The sequence below is a fragment of the Carya illinoinensis genome, chromosome 5, assembly GCF_018687715.1.
Source record: "Carya illinoinensis cultivar Pawnee chromosome 5, C.illinoinensisPawnee_v1, whole genome shotgun sequence".
Lineage (NCBI taxonomy): Eukaryota > Viridiplantae > Streptophyta > Magnoliopsida > Fagales > Juglandaceae > Carya > Carya illinoinensis.
The window spans coordinates 44651008-44674107 of record NC_056756.1 but is presented as its reverse complement, the minus strand read 5'-3'; the positions used below and the strand labels follow the sequence as shown (position 1 = coordinate 44674107).

General features: G+C 32.9%; 3 protein-coding genes across 3 annotated transcripts; 1 reads left to right on the top strand and 2 right to left on the bottom strand.

Moving 5' to 3' along the window:
• Nucleotides 1-1360: 1360 nt before the first annotated feature.
• On the bottom strand, nt 1361-3616 carry LOC122309471 (B3 domain-containing transcription factor VRN1-like). The gene is made up of 3 exons (XM_043122966.1): nt 3261-3616; nt 2182-2715; nt 1361-1861 (listed from the first exon to the last, which is right to left on the bottom strand). Exons 1-3 carry the CDS (start codon nt 3402-3404, stop codon nt 1610-1612), a joined length of 930 nt encoding a protein of 309 aa, XP_042978900.1. The 5' UTR covers nt 3405-3616; the 3' UTR covers nt 1361-1609.
• Nucleotides 3617-6544: 2928 nt separating this feature from the next.
• LOC122311759 (glutathione S-transferase T3-like) lies at nt 6545-8031 on the bottom strand. Its single transcript, XM_043126418.1, has 2 exons — nt 7470-8031; nt 6545-7387 (listed from the first exon to the last, which is right to left on the bottom strand). Exons 1-2 carry the CDS (start codon nt 7905-7907, stop codon nt 6869-6871), a joined length of 957 nt encoding a protein of 318 aa, XP_042982352.1. The 5' UTR covers nt 7908-8031; the 3' UTR covers nt 6545-6868.
• A 10438-nt stretch (nt 8032-18469) lies between these two features.
• LOC122311787 (late embryogenesis abundant protein At5g17165-like) lies at nt 18470-22625 on the top strand. The gene is made up of 2 exons (XM_043126460.1): nt 18470-18715; nt 22084-22625. Exons 1-2 carry the CDS (start codon nt 18483-18485, stop codon nt 22358-22360), a joined length of 510 nt encoding a protein of 169 aa, XP_042982394.1. The 5' UTR covers nt 18470-18482; the 3' UTR covers nt 22361-22625.
• Nucleotides 22626-23100: the final 475 nt, after the last annotated feature.

Sequence of the window (23100 nt, the reverse complement as noted above, 5' to 3'; positions counted from 1 at the left end):
GAAATAGAAATTCTAAAACTTGAATCTTATAAAATAAATTTTAATATTTAAATAATGTAAATGATGTTGCTCTACACAATATCTTAATAATAAAATAGAGTTATAATCAATTATATGTTAGCTTCTGTTAATTCACAGATTTTATGAATATAGATCCCATTATCATTAGTTTATTTCTTATATTGTTTGCCCATATATAGTCAAAGTCAAGTATAAAATATTTATCTTTTAATAATATCCCTTTTATCAGATAAATTGCTATCTAAATTAAAAATCAGATTTTTGATAGTTTCTCACATTTTTATCAAAAGACTAAAATTGAAAAATATAGAAATGGTAAATGGATGGATACTAATTGATTTTCATTTCATGATAAACAGTTTTGATCAAATGGGAATGGACTTTGGGACACTCTAAAATAGAAGATGCAACATTCTAATTCCTAACAAAGGGATAGAATCGCCTACTTATGTCTACCATATTGCTTATTTAATCATTATAGATGATGTTATTCTCAAAAAAATGTATGAATATGATCCCCTTTCGCTCCTTATGAAGAGATATTCAAATGCTAATAGCTAATCTAGCAAAAAGAACCTAAGATATGTTAGAAAAGAATAACAAACAGAGATTGAAAATTGCAAACAATGAGGTAATTGTTTATCTGTCTCTTAGACAGATATTGCCTCTCACTCACAAATTGAGTTCTGCAAAAGAGAACTTGGCAATCATATCCTTAGTATACAACACTGTTTATATAGTGTGCAGATTGTAAATTCTGAACACTAATCTTAGAACAAACATATATGATAGAAGCAGTTGCAATGTTTCATTTGAATTAAAACAAAATGATTTCTATCAAAAAATTGAAAAACAAATCACTTCGTTTGAATTTAAACACGCCCACACGTGCGTGTGTGCAGTCAGTGCTTCGCACTGGGTGACACTACTATTGTGTGTCTACCCTTGTATTCTATTTTATGTATTGTGAAACTTATTTACTTATAAACCACTAAATTTGCTTGTCATTTCAATGTAGGACTAACAAAAAATCACATTGGAGGGAAACTTCAAAAGAAGTCAAAGTCAAATTTGAGGGAATATAATCCAACAATAGATCATAGATGCGTGTTCCTTGTGGGTTTGGACCCTTTACGCCAACCCAACAGTTCTTGCTTTTCTAGTACAGTTACCCTTAGCACAAAGTGTTGGGACTCCATTTTCAAACACTTAGTTATGAGTCCATTGCACCTTTTTAAAGTTGATTCCATTTTGATTGAATAGACATACTAATTGCCTTCTCGTGATGGCCCGATAACTCTATGATTATTTGATAAAGTCCCTAGTTTCAGACACGAAATGAAGCAGCTGTAAGTGGAGTAATAACAAAAGGGCTTTAGCAATAATAGCAGAAGTTTGTACTACCACACTTCTTCAACAAGATCCAGTAGGCAGTATGGACAAGCTTCCCCAAAAGGTTTTTGCATAAAAGTCCATTGCAACAAACCATAGCAGTAAAACAAAATCCAAGGAAGCAGTACCTTGTTAAGTTTCTGCATGTCAAACATCAAATAAGCTTTAGACAAATTGGCATAGTTTGAAGGTTAGTTCAATTGTCCTGCATAATTTTCGAGACTTTTAGTACTACATCCTTCCTCCTGATCAGCTCAAAGACACAGATATCCCCTTCATTGAGTTGATTGTCCTTGCAAAATGTCCTCCATCCTTTGCCGATTCTTACAGGCAATGTTGCACCGTTGATGCCACGGACCAGGCAATGCCACTGTCTTCCATCAGATGCCTGAAGTTTGACAAATTTTAACCCTTTAAGATACTTCTTGGCAAATTCCGTAGGCAATATCTGCAAAGGAAAGAAGAATCAGAACAGAGCATATTTCTGGGTGATTTGAACATTTCATTAGCACATAGAAAATAATAAAGAGACTAAAGAATTGATGAAGACTTTCAGGCACTGCAAGATACAGCACATTGGACGCATGGGAAATGAAGGAGCACACAGACTGGCCAAATATGCTTGGCATGTGAATGATCTTAGTGTTTGGGGGAGTCCTTCCCGGATGTAATTTCATCAGTTATTTGGTTTGAGAAACAATGTTTGTAATGCTCTAGTTTTAATGAAGAAATCTTGTTATCAAAATAATAATAATAATAAAGGCTCACCAGAAATGAGTTGTTTAAATTATATGGCCGAAGGATACGAATGAAATAAGGATTTTCAGTCTTGAACATTGTGGCTGCTTCAAATTCCCTTTCTCTGAACATCACATTTCTTCCTCTTGGGAGCACAGCATTCATTTCTACATCTTTACCACGTTTTGCGGATAATTCATCTGCTGTATGCGTTTCATTTTCTATCGCTTTAACCTGCCTTGAGTCTTTTACGCCATCACATTCAGTTATGTCAACCAGATCTTTCAATTTAAAATCTTTGCGATTAGATGGATAATGAATCTCGGTAGCAGTCATATCAAATATTAGAACATGGAAACTGGAATTCCCTTTGTATTTGAAGACCAACAGGTACCCTTGCTGGATAGAAAGATATTCTACAAAGTCCTGCCAACCTTCACGAAACCAAATCTTCTTGTGGACTATCTCCAATCCCACTCGCCAAACGCAACCATTGGGAACAGTGAGTACAGCAACAGTGGATAGTTCATCCCCAAATTTCCTTACAAACTTCTCAGGGAGACTCTGCAGGGATCAATTTTAGTTACATTTTCTTTGGCCAGTGTAAAATGAAAATCTAGGAAAACTGTGCTTTCAAGGTGTATATCAATGGTTTTTAATCATCAAATTGCAACATTCATGAGATTTTGAGCAATGCGACACAATCTAATAACTTTAACATTTTAAATTAGGCTTGTGAGTTCACCCCATGTTTAAGTTTGTCAGAGGGATCTGCTTTTTACTTTTTTCAAATCTAAGTACTCAAAACTATCTCGACGGATCAATCGCCAACCTAATCAAGTAAAATATGAGAAACAGATCATTTTGGCAATTCAGATGGAAAACAATGATGCGGTGAAATTGCCATAACATGTGAGTTAGGGGAAGCATCGGGATCGGGGTTCAAATTTTTAGAAACTAGAATAACAAAAAGAAGATAAGCAACTAATTTTAGCACAGTATTGAAGGAATCCGGCCTCATTTGATTTTCCTTCGGTTTCTTGAAGACAAAACAGAAGATTAAGAACTTGATAGTTAGAAAAAGAAATGGAGGTACAAGTGGTGTTTACCAGTTTCATGTCATGCATGCAGGAGGGGAGTATTATCTTGAAAAAGTGGGATGGTCTACAACTCAGCTGAGAACTTGATGGCCGGTGATCCCTGTTGCCGTTGGACACAACTCCAGTCCGGCGGGTCTTTGGTTTAGCTGACATGGGAAGAAAATGTCGGATGTTTGTGCAAGGTTTTGTATGCCTGAATGTTTAGGAAGACCCTGTATTTGTACAAAATTGTACTCCATCTTCAGCTTCACCAATCAGAGTCTTGTCTGTCTCTTTCGTTCTCATTCTTTTTTATGGAAAAGGATAATGGCTCGCTCAGAAAATAAAGCCAAAAAGTTTCCATTTTTAACAAGAGTCTGGTTCATACGACCAGACATACTCCCGGTTTCGTCTCGTGATTCTGCTATTTGTGATATCCGAGTACCAGCCTGTTAGAGTTGCTCCCTGACCGAGGCTCCTTTGTCTCAGACTCTCAATCCAAAAATCTTTAGAAAGCCCATTAATTTTTTAGGACCAGATTGGTTGGTATTATGCTCAATTGGCCCATAAGAGGTGAGGGATAATAATTCAACCGCTGAAGCGATGTTTGGTTATCAGGTTTAGTTTAATTTAATCTAATTTATTTTATTTAATTATTATAATTTTTTAATTTTTAATATAAAATATAATAAATAATTTAACTTTATCTAATTTCGAAATAATAATAATATTAAAAAATAATATTTTAATAATATTTTATTTAACTTTTAATTTTTAACTCATCTCAACTCAACTCAACTCAACTCATTATCCAAATCGAAATTTTGTAACTTGACAATGCATTAATAGTCCTCCAAATAAAATATGATAAAAAAAATGCAAAATTCAATATTTAATTATCCTTTTTTTTTTAACCCAAAAAGAGAGACCTTAACAGGTTGACAGAGGAAAGAACGAACAGAAAGAGAAGCAAAGATCAAAAGGATTATACGATTATTCAGTTGGAATCAGCCAGTTTCCCACAAACTGATCCCTAGCTTAGCTCGATCGTTGATCTGCTTTGCCTTTTTGCCCCATTGAACCTTAATTATTCTATTAATTCCTTGTATCTAATATATACCCTTTTTCATGGTTCTAACAGCATAATTTCTAGTAAGGATCGAATTTCAATATATATATATATTACTAACAACGATGATGACGACCGTCGAAATGATAAAGAAAAGATGGCATGGTAATTCAAATATAATATACTTCGCCCACCTTTTTATTTTATTATTTTTATTTATTTATTTATCTTGAGCCATAAGACATTTATCTCGATAAAATTTTGAATATCGTATCGATAATTATTTTGATTAAAATATTAAATAAAATATTTCTATATTCATATAATTTTGAGTATTGTTTTAAAATAATTTATATATAGATAAATTAATTATAGATATATATATAAATTATATTTTAAAATAATATCAATGCAAATTTTAAAAAATTAAAACATATATTTATAAAATTTAATAATACTTTTAAGTTCTCAATTCAACTATTAAAAAAGATAATCAGTGATTATCTTCATCACAAAAACTAGAATAGAGATTTAATTTTCAGTCATCGTGAAAAGACGATTAAAAAAAGTTAAAGAAAATAGTTTTCATATGTAAAAATTAGAATAAAAATTATGAAAAAATCAAGTTTTTTATATTAATTTCGACTTGTATACCGAAAACCAAATGGTATATAAAAAAATCGATTGATATTGATCGAGGCACACCGGTATTTGACATTGTACAAAACTCCTACCTCATCCGTATGTTACTATTCCAGCATGGTAAATACTGGACACACCGACTGGTATGATACTGTATTCAAAACCTTGCTTTCCACAAAATCAATAACATAATAAATATTAATTTAGGGCTGGAAATGGCTGTACGTTCTTTTTAGGAAAATGCTCAAATCGTAACATAATGAAAACATTTTTTTTTAAATATTAATTTAAAAGATCGTACAAGTCTACTCATATATACGTAGATGATAGTTAGTTGGTTTAAAGCAGTTGAGTCGAGCCAAATTCGCTATTAATAAGGGTCTGAAATAAAGAATATAGAAGTAGAGTTCCAATGTTCCATGCATAATGCTCTTTTGAATGGAAAAGAAAATGACAAAGTTGGAAACTTTGCGGATAGCTACGTTACTTGGTTCATTTGATATTGCAGGAGAGATGCATTGTCTTACAGCCCTCAAATCTACGTACGTTTGATATGACAGACCATGCATGTACTATTGCGATCGATACATTTCAAGGTGACAATTGACAAAGGCATGGACAAGAAAGCCTAGCTTTTTACTTATTTTTTAGGAAAATGATTTGAGTTCTGAAAAAGTCTCTCAATTTTTATTTTTTTAACTTAATAATTAAATAAAAAAATTTTAGTGATATTGTGAAATTTTTAAAAAAATATTAAAAAAGTAAATAAAAAAAATATAAATCACAAAAAATATAAATAAACTAGTTCGGTGGATATTCGGGAGAGTTTTTCAATGACTCTAGCATCACCCTAGTTTTTAGCCCGAGGGTCTAGCGCATGGCTACCGATAAAGACCATTTATAACCTTTTTATTTTTCGTATTTTTTTATTTATTAAAAAAGAGTTTACAACATCATTTAAAAAAATTAAATAGGAACCCATCTTAAGATCGATCCTGGCGGGTTTAGAGCATTGGCATTGGCTTCATCAAAGCCATCTTCAAATTTTGATGAAAAGTACATGTTTTCCATAATCATAAAATCTTCCTATCCATAATCCCACATTGGATTAGCCATTAGATTCATCAAAATAATAATATAATATTATATTTTTAATAATAATTTTTTTTTTTTCATATTTTACAATTAAACTGTATTTCCATTCAGTTATATATTGCTGTATATATATTTATAGTCAAGGCAGTATATGCTTTTTTTGGATATAAATATGAGACATACAGCTACAACATCTTCTTAAATAGAAATACAAATTCAGTGGATTAAAAGCTACACATCTCGTATAAAACCAGTTTCTTAAAAGCTGGATTTAGCTCTACACAACTCTACAAATTCAGATTCTAAAACTGGTACACAATATGGAATATACATCTCGGATGGATCTAATAAAACCTACAAACTATACTATTGACTGCAACTATACAACTGCAACATTTGGAGCCAATAAACCTTCACAAATTCAACTGCATGACATAAAAAATACAGCTTCAAAATAGGAATATACAGCAATCGAAAAAGCATACAAAATCAGCCTAACTAAATGACACCATTATCATATATATTGTCCACAAACAGATCCAACAGACAAGTTTAAGAATACAACCTCCATTCACTAAATACTTCCAGCAAATATCCAGTTTCATCACATACAAACAGATCCACAAACACTTCCAAAAAATGGATACTTCACAGATTTTCTATCCACAAAACCAAGTCCAAAAACTAAACTAACATTCACAAATTCTAATGTATTTCCATTCAAAAAAGCTGGAAATCAGAAAGTCATCCATTATCATAGTGGCTGCCCAGCCACATGCTTCATTATAAAGTCTTGTGGCTAAGCAGCCACTACAAGCTGGAAATCAGAAAGTCATTCGGATATACCATCTTCATCACTCATTGACTCTTCCCAAATTTTTTTCTGAACTTTACGGAAGTAGGCCTGCTGCATGGCATTCATACCAGAAAGATCCTTGCCCATCATCTCAGCATCAAACTTTCTTTTATCAAGATCCAGTTGTGCACTTCTATCACGATCAGCCTTCGTCTGCCATTCTCTTCTCTCCGCCATGAACAATCGTCTATCCTCGGTCATTGCTCCTAATGTCGTGTTGAACTCAGCATCAGATGATTCTTGAGCCTTTCGCTTCCTCAAGTTTTCCTTTTCAGCCTTTTTTCCAGCAGGCCTTTCAACATGCTCCTCCACAACATCGCCCAAAACTTCACTTGACTGCTCATTGGAAGGATGTTTATCATGTGGCTTTCTCCTCGTATTCAGCGTATTCATATGTTGATGCCATTTGGGTTGGTGTCTCAAAAGATTCCAAGAATGATCCATTGTGAAATTTCCTCGTTCCATCTCTTTGTACAATATTTTTGCCTTTTCAATCTGAAAAAAGTTTTAAAGAATAGTGTCAAATAATAAATCTTTGAATAAATAGACCATATTATTAAAGGAAAAGTGTACATACCTTATCTTGTTCGGTTGCACCACTCGGGTGCAATGACTCTACTTGAGCTAGATATGCACAAAACTTATTTGTGCATTTCTGAATCATGGACCAACGATTAATCAATGATCCAACCGAACGGTTCATAGTCTGTGGTTTTTTATACTCGTGATAAAATTCAGAAATCCTCTCCCACATTTGAGTGGATTTCTGATCAGTTCCCCGAATGGCATCAATACTAATGTTGAGCCAACTAGAAACAAGTACATTATCCTCCTCAACAGTGAAAGAAGCTCCTCTTTGAACTTTTTTTGTTGGAGGCCTCTTTTCACCGTGAAGGGGGGTTGAAGCGACCATAACATTAGAATGCTGTGAGAATGTTGGAGTGGTAATACGACCTTCTCCTCCACTTTGTAAGAGAGTGGTGAAGAATGGGTCCTCATCCAACAGATTGTCCATCCTAGGAGAATTATAATTATTAAGTTGTCAGACAAAGCAGCACATACAACGCAGCACAATAAACAAGACAGTACATTTCAAGCTTTTAACATCAGCATATATAGCAGTATATGACTGCAATTGACACGAATAAATATGCTACTAAGACACAAAATCATAGAGATTTTTGACTAATAAAAATAGAACACCTCATTGAAATTCTACTTAAATCTGAAACAGGTTTTATATAAATAGCAATCTTTGAAGTACATTTCAACTATGCATTGGAAGCCACCAAAGTTAAGTGCAGTAAGTTAAGTGCAGTTTATTTTGAAATATTTAACTATATATAAAAAGATTGAAATAGAAGCAGTTTATTTTGGAGGCAGCTGCAATCTTCATCATACAATTCAGTTAAGCATGGTCAGCATCTACCATGTGACCAATGCTTTTTCTAGTTAAGCATGCTCAGCATCTACTATGTGACCAAATAAATCTAATATCCAATGAACCTCACACAGTGGTATGTAGTGTCGAAGAAAACATGGGCAAGAAAAGAAACAGGGCACCCTCAAGCCAGAAATAATCTTGGTGTTACACAGTGGTATGTAACACCAATAATCTTGCTACTCCTCACTAGCTAGGCATGAATAATTGCCTGCATGTAAACTACTTGTATAAACTAATTTCTTCTTCATATATTTTAATGAGTTGACATTCTCCATCAATGTACAAGGTACTATTATATATAAGGAAGTAAGTATATTTATTTGAAATACCCTGTGTTCACTTTCCTTATGGCCATCACACATTATTCCTTGTGTTCAAGGTTGGGATCTAATTTACAACCTGTGGCCATAGCTTACAGGGGCAACCACTAACATCTCGTATCATATTTTACCATGGTAGACCACACCTTAATTCATGATTCGATGTGGCTTGTGTGTCCACACATTACTGTATTGGTACCATGCATCTCTTATAGCCATTCTTAAAGCTTAATCATTCTTGTTCTCATGACTTTTCTTTTTACTTATCTGATGAGAATTTTCATGGCATGCAATGTTACATATGAAATGCATGGATCAATACACATAGATGACATGACTGGAAAAAAATGGCTTAATAACATAGCATGACAGCAGGGCATAACAATGTGGAGTAATTAAGTAACATGTCCCATGTAATTAAATAAAATGTCCTACATAATACACTTATCATGTTGACTTTGGTACTGAGAAGAGGCTTCCAGGGAGGGCCTTTACTTACTATTATAATTTAAAAGGCCTTGTTTACTACATATGGAAATGCATGATCATGTTACTGATCTTGTAGCTCCAATCTGACGATTAATGTGGGTAATCGATCACTAAAATAAACAATTATTCATATACATAAACCAGGTTCCTTTAACCCAACTAATAAAAAAATCCATAAAATAATCTTGTAGTTTTCCCATTTGATAACTTCAATGCTTTTAAGCTACAAATAACAGTATATTCTTTACATTAAAGTAAGCAGCTACTATTACCAGCATCCCACACATGGTTTGGGTTATACTTTATTTAGTGTTGATGCTCACTTTATTTGGGTTATACTTTATAGACCCCACAGTCTCTAACACCCCATTATCCCCAACCCATCCTCTCCCACCCACCACCACAAAAACCACCCTCGGCTCCACCTCAAAACAAAACAAAACAAACAAACAAACAAAAAGAAAAAATGAAAGATATTAACGCAATTAGGAAGGCATGGAAGACAGATACAACCACTAAGAAAAGGAAATAGAAACGATAGAGATGATCACTTTGAAAATATAGTATTGGGTTATACTTTATTTAGTGTTGATGTTCACATTATACTTTATTTAGTGTTGATGCTCACTTTATTTGGGTTATACTTTATTTAGTGTTAATGCTCACTTTATTTGGGTTATACTTTATAGACCCCACAGTCTCTAAGACCCCATTATCCCCAACCCATCCTCTCCCAGACCCACCACCACAAAAACCACCCTCAGCTCCACCTCAAAACAAAACAAAACAAACAAACAAACAAAAAGAAAAAGCGAAAGATAGACCTAGGGTTGCAGAAATTAGGAGATGAGACGAACCTGAAGGGAGCAGAACGTTGCGCCAAGTGCTGAAGGAAGCAACCCAGTAAATCACTCTGCTTCTACGTGAAGAAAAGACAAGGGGAAGAATCGGTGAGGAAATATCGTTACAGAGAGAAATAGAGAAAGGGAGAGAGCAAAAAACATGGGAAGAAAATGGAGAAGAAGATCGCACTTGATTTGAGGAGAGAAACCATGGATTTGCTTTGATTTTGCGTGGAGGAGAAGAGTCCCTTTCGATTTTCTGAGTTCGGACGAAAACGAGAGAAAGAGAGAAAGGGGGGGAGAAAGACGCGGGGAGGGAAAGGAGAGAGAGAGAAAAGTAACCGGCTATGTATTAAAATTATAATAAAATATAAGGATGAAAGTGATACAGTAGCCTTTCAAATATGAAGGACGTGAGCGATTCACTGTAGCTCAAAACTTGAGCGAATTGGTTTTACCGAATCCAATGCAGGGCAGTTTCTTGTATATTCATCAAATTATAAAGATGCATTGGCTTTTGATGAAGCCAATGCCAATGCTCTTAGCTTTTGGGTTTCTTACTCATCATTTTTAAATTGCATATCACATTTTTATAATTTTGTAATTTTTTAAATTAATTAAATTATTCTACTTATTATGCATATATTATATACTTAATAAAAAAATAAAAATTTATGTGTGATATATAAAATTAATCAGATTTTTTTTTGGAAAATGCTGGGGATGTGGGATCCCGCTGGAGCTTACTATTCCTTTTTTTTTTAATAATTAAGAAAATATTATTTAATTATATTATAATTTTTTATTTTTAAAAATGTAAGAAAATGATTTTAAAAGATAAAAAAAAAATAGCCTAACAGGAACCTCCAGCGATAGGCATAACCGCCCTCATATATTTTCTTAGCATTTTAGTTAGAATAAAATTAGGGATTCTATTGACAGCTACCGCTTTCGAGTTTTTTTTTTTTCTTTTTTAAATGAATAAGAAATTTTTATTTAATATTCTTATTAATATTTTTATTTTTTTAAATATTTAAAAATATTAAAATATAATGTGAACAAAAAAATAAAACATTTTTTTTTGCTTTTTATAAAACTATTGTCTACCTTACTGAGTAATCTGAGTTATAAAGAAAGAAAATATTATTGTCACATGAAAAATATTTTATTCAGGTTTTATAATAATAAATTTATAAATTAATATAATTTGATATTTTATATTAAATTATAAAATTATTTTTATTATAAAAGAAATATAATATATTATACAAAATCATTACAATTTATCAATTTGCTTTTACGTATTTGTTTTTGGTGACGAAAGTCACGAAACAGTCTCTCTCTGTGTCCTGTTTTTGTTGTCAGCGATCGAGGCGTTGCATCCTTTTCGATCTCTTGGTATGCATGTAGAATTTTGCCAGGTTTTTAATTAATGCATTGAATATAAGAATTATTGTTATTATTAATAACAATAATGATAAAACAAACCAAGATTGATATAGATTCTGGTCAATGTAAGAATTAGGGGTGTACAATAATCGATAGAGCCAGTTGTACCGACGATAATGGGAACTGGCCGAAATAGATGGAACACCTGTTGGCATGCGGTGAAAATTTGAAAACATCGACGTCAGCCAGTCCAGCAGTTTTGGAAACGAACCATTTAGAAAAAAAAAAAAAAATTAAATAAAACGGCATCATTTTATATAAACTGTTCAAAAAAAAATGAAATGATACTGTTTAGTGGAAATTGTGTCTTTTCAGTTTAGGTTTAATACTCCATCTTTTTCTTCTTCTTCTTCTCTCTCTCTCCACCATCCGCTGCACACCTCTCTCTCATCGCACGGTTGCAACTTGCACCTCATTTATGAGTAGGGGTGGCAATATGTCACACGACCCGTTAACCCAATACGAACACGACACGATAATAGCGGGTTAGGGTTTAGCCTTAATGGGTTCGGATCAAAACGGGTTGACCCGTTAAGACACGATTGCTTAACGGGTTAACCCGTTTTGACCCATTATGACACGTTAAGAAAGTTAAATTTATAATTATACTCTTATATCTAAAAATAAAATTGTTAGAATTTCAATTTCGATATTTTTATTATTTGGATTGTAGTTTTGGACTTATAATTAGTTTTATAATTTTTATAGATATTGTAATTTTAACATTTATATAAAATTATACTAAATTTAATCATGTTAAAAAGGTTAATTTCAGGCCTATTCAACCCATTTATATAAATAGTTTAAAATGAGTTGTATTGTATCGTATTAACCTATTTCGTAATTTTTTCTTAATTTATTTGTTTACTTATAAAAAAAAACATATTTCGTAATATTTATTAATGGGTCAAAACGGGTTGACACGATAAGCTTAACAGATCGGGTTAGGGTTGACTTATATGACTCGTTAACACGATTTGACACGACACGAACACGACCCGTTAACACGATTTGACACCCGTATTTATGAGTTTCCAATGACACTGACAACCGACTGGGATTACGCCGAAACCGATGTTTTCTCTCCATTTACCGGTCAGTTTCGGCCAATTCTATCCGTATGTAGTAGCTGTAAGTACGGTTTCAATTTTAAATCAAAATCGCATTGATACCATTAGTTTTCACCCCAGTAAGAACTGACTAGGATTATTTATAAATATAATTTTTATAAATTTATAAAAAAAAAAGATCATTTTTTCTTAAAAATGTTTTTAAATCAATAGAAATATGTTTTTGAATTCTTTTATACATTATAAGTCACAATGTTTTTTTAAAGATGATTATTAGAATTTTTTAAATAGTTAATAATGACCTTTCAGCTTTTAGAATTCTTTTTTTTTTTTTTTTTTTGTAAGCAAGTTTCATTCCTAAAATAATATTACAAAGTTTCCATAATCCATAGTGCTACTTAATTATACATAATTATACATAAAACTAGGAAAATAGAGAATCCTTACCACTATGGAATTCTAAAACACAATCAGAAATTTGAGATTGATGAGTGCTTCCATAAACAAGATTGGAAGCTGCCCATTGTGTAATGTTATGCGTACATCGATTTTGAGATCGATGAATTTTCCTGACACTCCATTTTTCAAAACAAGGAGTAAGTGATGGGTGTCCTTGGAGATCGACTGTATTTCCCAATCTATTGGTGACTTTGAATTACAAATGACCTGAATAACTTGTTGAGAGTCTCCTTCAATGATGATCTTTGTTTGTTTTCTATTCATTGATTCTTGAACTACCATTAATGCCGTTGCAGCTTCACCCACATTTGGATTTGTGGAATGTATGAAGTCTGTTTGGATATATATTGGAGTTCTTACTTCAGATCTGCATATGCATGCTATTGTGCTACCATGAGTTCTTACTGCCACATCAAAAGAGAGAGAGTGGAATCCAGGTGGAGGTGCTTGCCAGTTGTTTTCTGTTTGATTGAACTTGATATTCTAGGCTCTACTATGCTCCTTAAATATCTATGAAACTTTTGACATAAACCAGTTTGGAGAATAACAGATTTGATTATGGATAACTTGGTTTCTGAGAAACCAGATATTATCCATGGCGAGGATAGCAAAAAGTTGGAAGGAGTAAGTATCCTCTTCTAGAATTTGTAAAACAGATGATGGATTAAGAATGTTTAAGATCCAAATTGAGAGAGGCTGAGATGCAAAGTTTTCAATGTTAATAGGCCATCTTGAGTTTCTCCAAAGGATTCTTGAGAATGAGCATTTGAGGAAAAGATGAGAAACACTTTCCTCTTTGTGTGTTACACAATGGGTGGAGGCTTTGATCCTCTTCCATCTAGATGAATCTTTTTAAGAGAGATCTTGTGGGAAGTATTTGGTGCACAACCTTCCAAAGGAATAATTTCAATATGTCTTGTACTTTTAATTTCCATATTTTTTTCCAAATGTTTGCAGAGTTTTGGGTATAAGTGGGAGCTTTAGTTTTGGTTAGAGCAGTGTAAGCCGACTTGACAGAAAAAATTCTTGATGAGTGATGGATACATTTTATTTTGTCAAGGGTACGAGAATAATTATAATTGCTGACTGGAATTTTCAAGATGGCATTGACAGATTCAGGAGTGAAGAGGGCCTATAGAAGGATGATGTTCCATCTTCGAGGTTCCTTAAGAGTAACCTCTGTCACTTTCATGTCAGGCTCAAGGTCTATAATGTTTTGATTTGGAAGAGGTTTAAGATTTTGGAGACCGGGTACCTAAGGATCAGACCAGACCTTAGTAGAGAAGCCATTGTTAACTTGCATGCACCTATTGTTTTTGATAAACTCCCTTTGCTTTAAGATACCTTTCTAAAACCAGGAGGCATTTGGCTTATTGTTAACAACAAAGAAATATGAGTTTTTCAGATATTTGTTTTTTACAAAATTTTTCCAAAGACCATTAGAGTTGTTAACAAGAGACCAAGCGAATTTTGAAATGAGGGCTTTGTTGAAGAAATATAGTTTTTTAAGACCTAAACCTCCTAGAGATTTAGGCATACAGATTGATTTCCAAGATTTTAGGGTGAACTTATGATTATTAATGTTTGCATGCCCCCACCAAAAATTTCGAAAGATGCTGTCCAGCTACTTTGTGATTTTATTAGGCATCCAGATAATGGACATTGTATAAGAAGGAATGGTGCTAGCCACTGATCTAATGAGAGTGGTTCTATCCGCCTGAGAGAGAAGCTTTGACTTCAAACCTTGCATTCTATTTTGTATTTTTTTTTCTTTTATTTCTTGAAATAAATTCATGTTGTCAGCTCCAAGATAGAAAGGAAGACCAAGATATCTAATTTTGGGAAGAGCTATTTTAAAGTTCAATGATTCATTTATTTCTCTTATGGTATTGTTCTGAGTGTTTCTACTAAAGTGGATGGAAGATTTACCAAAGTTTATCTTTTGGCCAGACCATGATGTATATGTATCCAGGCAATAAGCAAAGGCTTCAGCATTTTGAGGAGAAGCTATTCCAAATAGGATAAGATCATGTGCAAAAAGGAGGTGGGAAAGAGTGGGTCCTCTTCTGAAAAAACTAATACCCTCTATGGAGTTTTTCATTTCTTCCCTGAATATGAGTCTGGAGATCACTTTGCTTCTTAAAATAAAAAGAAAGGGTGATAAAGGGTCACCTTATCTAATACCTCGAGAGGGGAGAATGAAACCATTTGGGGATCCATTAATAATAATGGGGTAAGAAACTGTGGATATGCATTCACTAATCTAGTTTATCCATTTTTATTGAACCCCAAATGTTTGAAGATAGAGAGGAGAAAAGGCCATTCCATATAATCAAAAGCCTTTTTCATATCAATTTTAATGTCCATAAGATCCTTTATACCCCCTTTTTTTTTTCAAAGAATGGAAGATTTCTTGAGCCAAAATTGTGTTCTCTTGAATTAATCTCCCTTGGATAAAAGCTATTTGGAATAGGGAGATAATGCTCAGGAGAATGATTTTAAACCTATTTGTAAGGATTTTTGTTATTATTTTATAGCAAACATTGAAAAGACTAATAGGTCTGAAATGATGGGGAGCATTAGGGTTGGCAATCTTTGGGACCAGGGCAATGTTAGTGTGGTTCCACTCTTTAAGGAGTTGGCCTTAAATAAAGAAATTTTTTATGGATGCAATGATATCATTTTTAATGACATCCCAATAAAACTTGTAGAAGAGGCCCGTGAAACCATCAGGGTTAAGAGCTTTTGTGGATGGAGTTTGGCTGATGGTGTTAGAAATTTCTTCTTCAGTTGGGATATGGTAAAGGAAATGATTGTCAGCACTGGTGATTTTGATGGGAAAGAGGCTTGCTAGTTCATTCGAAGTTTCAGGATTAGTAGAGGTAAAGATTTCTTTGAAGTGATCCTGGAACTTTTGGTTGATGGTATTGTTATCAGAAGTCCATTGTCTCGAGCCAGTTTTTAAGCAATCAATTCTATTTTGTCTTTTCCTTATAGAAGTGGGTGTGTGGAAAAATTTTGTATTAAGGTCCGTGGTGGTAAGCCATGTAACTCTAGATTTCTGGTACTAAAGAGATTCTTCTCTACACTGGAGTTCTTCTAAGTTCAATTTTAAGTTTTCTTCCAACAACATGAGGTCAGGGGTAGGATTTTGCTTTTGAATTTCTGAGATTGAATGGTTTCAGTCTGAACGTGACCAAAGTAATTTTTATTCCATTGTTTTAAGGCAATCTTTGTGGCTTTTAATTTTTTTGAAATGATGAAAGCAGTGGTGCCAATGTAATGAGTGTGTCAGCCATTTTAATAATATCCATGCTTGATGGATCTCGTATCCAAAATTCTTTAAATTTGAATTAGATTTTTGCTGGGTTGCTAAGATAAACCTATCTTCAAAGAGTTATGAAGTATTAATTTCGACCTTGATCTTCAGAAACCATTTAAGATATATATTGGAGGATGTGACAGGATCTATCTTTAAGAAGTTTTTCAAAACTCTACCAATTTTTTCTGCATTTTTCCATATCATCTTATTATCTTATTCAGAGGAAGGCCATGAATTTACATTCAAAATGCCGAGAACTGAAGGTCCACTTCACCAATGCTGAGACGTGGTGGCCATTCATTGAGGATCATATGCTAACCCCCGAAATCAGCCGTGAAAGGACGTAATGGTTATTGGAATTTCAAAGACTATTTTAATTTTGTTTTTATTATTTTTAAATGTTTGTTGAAACTTGAACCGCTGGAGTCCTTTCGAAGGAGTCGCAGGATATATTCGTTACGTGTACCGTGTATCTAACGCGTGAACAAAAGGTAACGGCGTTATTCACTTTTTACCGGCAAACTACTTACTACTAATTTAGAACGAAAATGATAAAGTCACCGACTGTGTATCGAGATTTTCTATTATTTTTTTATTTAATAATTAAGGAATTATTTTTTAATAAATTTATAAATTTTTTTAAAAACTATAAAAATACTTAAAAAAATAGCTAAGAAAAGGGAGTATAAATGCACTATTGGCAAAAAATCCCAACAGAAAAGATCGTTGAACGTAGCATAGTCCAATTTAGAATATTCATGTGAAATTTTATACAATTATTTAAAAATAGATAAAATTATATCATACTTATCGTTTATGAGTGTTTGGGCATAAGATGATATGAAAAATATATAAATAATATTAAAATAATTAATAAGATGTTTTATTAGATTTAAAAAAATAAGAGATAAAAAATTGAATAAAAATATTATAAAATTAAAAAATATGATTTTTAATATTATTTTTGTTTAAGAATTTGAAAAAATTGTAATAATTAAGTAAATAATTAGATAAAAAAGTTAAAAATTTGAAATATAAAAGTGTTTGTATTTTAGTAATATTTATTATTTAGAAAAAAAATTAAAAAATTTTAATATAAGATGAGATGATTTAGTTTTTCAAACAAGGCCTTAATAAACACACGACTTCTTGTATCCGCAAATAAATTTGTGAATACTAAATTATTTATGAACAATATTTTACTATTACAAGTAAACTAATACCATTTATGCGCTATTGATAACATTTAACATGAATATTAAATCTATCTGCTTATAAATTAAATTGTTATATTAAATTACGTGAGGTCATATAATAATAATTTATAAGTTCTTTTATAGATCAATTTTTTTTTGCACATTTATTAAAATATTGTAATAAATTCTTTACTCCCAATCTCTTTGCATGCATAATATCAAATGTTTAACAAAATAAATTATTATTTTATATTTATTTTTCGATTATTTAACGAAACAATGAAGAGATCATTTTTAAAAGTACTAATAAAAATCATTTTTTTGCTCTAATAATATAGAAATTAATGAAATAATTGAAATGGTAAAAATCCAATATCGTAACTTTTAAATGAGAAGCCTAAACTCAATAAGAATATTGTTTAATAAAAAATGAGAATTTAGTATTTTCAAGTTTTACAATCTCATTTATTAATTGAATACCAATGAGATTAATACATGTTTTATTAAAAAAAATTGTTACAGATATAAAAAAATTATATAAAAGAAATTTAAAAATTAATGCAGTTTTATAAAATTTATTAAATCTATTTTATAATTAAAATAATTTTATAATTTAAATTATTACATCAAGTAATATTAATTTTTATATAATCTATATAATTAAAGTATTTTTGGCAAAAATAATAAATGAAAACAGGAAATTGGTGCAAGTTAACGGGGATGCTTAGGTGACAGACGGAATCTAAGAACAAAAGATAGAGCATATTCTGTGAAGATAAAGAGTAAAATATCTTTTTCAGGCATAAAACGGGAATCTAAAAAGAAAGAAACGACGAACGGTTTTGGGGAGGTACCGTTTGGTACAAGGTAAAAACGTACGGGGTAGGTGCGGTCCAAGGAAATGAGGATGTTGTGACAGTTAACAACACTAGACTCACCGGTCACCCCACCTAAACGCATTCCTCTTTCCTTTTCCTTTATAAGGAAGCCAGAAGGTGGATGGATGTCCCATTCCATTTCCTAACAGATAAAGTAAACCCATTTCTCTCTCTCACACACTCAACACTCGCTTCCGCTCTCTCAACTGTATTTTGCCTCGTTAGGTGCATTCATTGTATGGCCGCCAATTCCAAGAGCCGAGGTGTTGCTCTGAACTTGGGCAAGCGTGTCGTCAACCAGATCTGGACCTCCAACTCCCGTGATCCCTCCCTGCCTTCTGCTCTCACTCTCAGGTTCCACGCTCTTTCATTCTTCCCTTCTTCCCTTTGTTTGTTTATATTTTCTTGGGGGTGGTTTCGTTGTCTATGAAAATATTTTGGGGTACGCTTGCTTTGATTTTTCTTCATAGTTTCTGTGAAAATTTCTTAGCCGGGGTTTGCTTTGACTTTCCCGGGAATATTTTCCGACAGAGTGGCTCCTAAGATTATCAGAAAGTTCATAAATATATAGAATTTAATTAGTTTTGTTAATTTAGTGCATGTCTGATTGTGATCTGAGACGCTGAGGCGGGCATATACAACAGTCTCTGGAAATTATTTTGAAACTCTGTTCTTCACAATTATCTTTAACCATTAGATCATAAAACAGGGAGGCCTTGTTGTTGTGTACTTTTCCGTAGTTTATAATTACAGAAATGGGCATATAGGAAATGTTAGAATCTCTGTAAACATCTGGAATTCTAGATGGTTGGTGGATAACTTTTAGGCGTTTTGGAACTTTTTCCTTTTTGTTTCCCTGGAAAATCAAGGCATCTTTTTTGTTCATCTGTTTCGTTATACTCTGTTTCATACTTCTTTTTCTTGCTCTGCCATCTTATCATCGGTATTTTTATTTCATTGAGTAGATTTATTTCTAAATTTAGGGGGAAAAAAATAGTTCACGCAATGTTGACCTTTCATTTTCTTTGTTAATTATGCATCTTTCGGAGACCTTGATTTTCAACTTATTTATTTCTATATGACATATTTTGTTGAATAAATTACTATCTTACCTAAATTGCCACCTTGGGTTAAAATTTAATTTAGACTTCCGGTGGATTTAGATCCAATTTCGATCACGATAACGGCTAGATGATCGTGATGATCTAGTATGGCCTATGCTTTTCGCTAAATTGCCATGGTTATATGGTCATCTAGTCTATATACGGCTACATGGCAATTTTCTCTTCAAAATTGATTGTGTGGAGTTTGGTGCCCCATGTAGGCCACGATACATGTCACAATCCAACCTATTCTCATGTGCACGCAAAGTTAGTAAGATTTCTTTTTCAAAAATTTGATTTGAAGTCATTTTTATGTATTTTTTATACATTCTATTAATATAATTAGCTGCATTATTTTTTTTAATAAAAAATAATTATTTTGACTAATCACATTAATATAATACGAAAAAATAACTATAGATAACATTTTTTTTTAAAGGGGAGGGGGAGGGGGAGGGGAGGAATTAACTTTCACGGAATCTATCATTTTTTAAGTACTTTTTAAGATTTGAAAAAATTAAATTATTTATTATATTTTATTTATAAATTTAAAAAAATTATAATAATAATATGAGATGAGTTGAAATCATTTCTCAATCTAAACGCTCTTATCTAAGAATCTAAAAGTCCATTAACTATCTAATTGGTATAAGGATTTTTCTTTCCCTTTTATTTTCCTTGTAGATAAAACACCTGAAAATTTAACAAAATCACAAGGATGATATCCTTCTTGGCCTGATTTTTCAGTCAAAAATTTTGAATTATTTTCTGTGTACACAATCACGCTTCTTGACCATTTCCTCTTCTTTTTTTTTTTTTCTTTTCTTTTGGTTTGTATTATACTCCATATTGTTTGTCCGAATTTTGCCTGTGATCATCTCTTTGCCTGTGATCATGCCGTCCAAGAATTGACATCATCTCTTTTTATCTCGTGTTATTTTATTCCTTCTTCTTTTCTTTCGTGGGTATAAGATACATTCATTCCTATATTTGAACTCACTGCATGTGATCCTATGATGGCTAAACAGTTGAAGCCAATCGTTTCTTTAGAATTTATTTTACGAGTAAGGCTACGTATAGTTGTACAATGCATATACAATCATTTTTCAATGTATTATTATAAAATTAATTTTTTTTTATGTAAATTATATATTTATTCACTTTTTTTTAAATAATTACATAATATTTACACATTCAATTGTAATTATCATTTCTCTTATCTTAAGTTTTGGATGGTCACGTGGTAAAATAATAATAATAATAATAATATATTTTAAAGATTTAGGTGGTGTGACTGTGAGTCGTGACTCGGCATCCACCCAAGTGTGGAAAATAATTATTTGTCTGTTCAATGCTTTGTCCCTTAGATCTTGGGCTCGTCTCTTAATTATAATATTTCTAGTAACTTGGATTATCCCATTAGAGAATTAATATCAATCGACTGATGTAGTCACCCCTTATCTCTTGTACTCTTATTTTGTTTAATTTATTTAATCACAATTTTTTTTTTTTTTTTTTTTTTTTTTTTTTTTTTTATCTGGGGGAAGATATTTACAACTAGTACTTGGTTATTGCGACACTGCAGTTTGTAATAAACAAATTGCTGAACGCGAACGGTCCTTTGTACGTGCTTGGTGTCGCGTCCTGCTTTTTGTCTTTGTTGTCGTTTTATGGTGCAAAAGTTTAGGAAATGCGGTAGACAATATTTTAGTGTCGAAAAATTGGTTGGTGTCGGTTGGGTTGCCTTATCGTTATCTTCTTGGCGTGCCAGTGTCTCACGTGATTAGCAAATTTGATAGCTGTATATTTTGACGTGGCGGTTTGAATGATAATCTTAATTCTTGAAAGAGTGATGATACCGCCTCCCACATTTCACAGCTTATTTTATGACACATGTTGAAGGTATTCCTTTTACGGTTTTACCCTTGGACTGGTTTAGAGTTGGATGGATAATCTTTTGCATTTTTAAGATAAAAGCTTTGATATTTTGTGGGAATGGGACGGCCACTGAGTTTTAGGTTTCAAGTTTCAACGCATGGTGGGACACGCCTACCCCTTACACCGTTGCATGAAAAGGACATAGGTATTCCGGGAAGGGTAAAAGTTAACACACACGCACGCGGCAGTGTATGGGTTGGAATAGCCTTGTCTAGCTTTCTTTTTTGTAAATTTAATTTTTACCTTTTTTGCCCTTTCAAGTAAAAGAGTTATATTATTTTAAAACTTAAATTATTTTAAGTGATTTCTCATTAATTAATTGATATATAAAATTACTTAAAAGCATATTATATCATTCGATGTAATATATTTTGTTAAATGCCAAGCATGCTAGTTCATGTCCTTCCACCTAAGACGTAGGAAATACGAAGATACCACATGTATTTATGTCCGTTGTATGTTCTCATGCCTAACATCTTCTCTGTTCGAGTAATTCTCTCCTCTCAGCTTATCTTTATATCCCAATAATTTATGTCATCCTTTACGACATGCCAAACATGCTGTGCATTGTTCAATTTTGGATTCTTTTTAATTGATAAGTTTGTTCAATTTTGGATTCTTTGTTACAAATAATTGGTTTCATTTGCATATTCAAAACTAAAACATCCTTAATGACTTCAGGAGGGCTGCACACGCCTCGGTTTATGACAAGAACGAGGAGGACCACACTCCGAGCATTGTCCCGGATAATGTAATTCCGCCCCAGTCTGAAACCTACTGGGCTCCACACCCTCAAACCGGGGTATTCGGTCCTCCAGCCGAGCAAAACTCAGCTGCAGCCAGTGAGAGTGGCTCCCCCTCTCCGACCGTGGATGGTGGTGAGGGGTCTGTGCTCGAAGAGAAGGCCTGGTTTCGCCATTCCAGCGTTGAGGACTCAGAGAAGCCTCATACCCTCTGACCACCACAACATACAAGGTAACCGCAATATATAAGTAACTAAAATAAGTATAGGCGTGGCGCATGTATGCGGCTGGCTTATGTAGTATTTTGGTGTGACAAATGACACTGGCTTTTATGTTCGTGGTATAGCAGAAAGTGATGGAGCTGGGCTTCTGAAAAATGTATTTCATTATGGAACTCGCATATCCTGTTGATATGTCTGTATGGTTTTGCTTTATGTTTGGACACAGTTTATTTGCTATAAAAGGCTTGGTTATGTTTAACTGCTTGCTAGCTTGTGTGATCTTCGCTATGACTTTCCCACTCATGAGCTGGGAACAAATCGTCAATTCATTGAAATGGTCTTAGTGGAGTTCCTAAAAAAGTAATATAACCCAAAGTAACAATAATGGTGAAATATACTTCTAGCTCGTATTAATTGCTCTTGAATTTTGGCAAGTCAACTCCTCATGATGAATCTGATCTTTACGATCTTCAAAAGTGTTGGTCACTTCGCCACGTGATCAATAAAAAGTAGTCCCAAAACTTGAAGGAAATGCATAGGAAATGTATCTATTGCTTATCGGATCAAACACCAATCGTGCCCGAGTTTAAAAAAAAAAAAAAAAAAGAAACCAATCGTGCAATGCGTTTCGGTATGGTTTTAGAAAAAGCGGTCCCAAAACTTGTAGGAAATGTATAGGAAATATATGTATTTTGTATCGGACCAAAGACCGGTCGTGCAGATGCGGTTTGGTT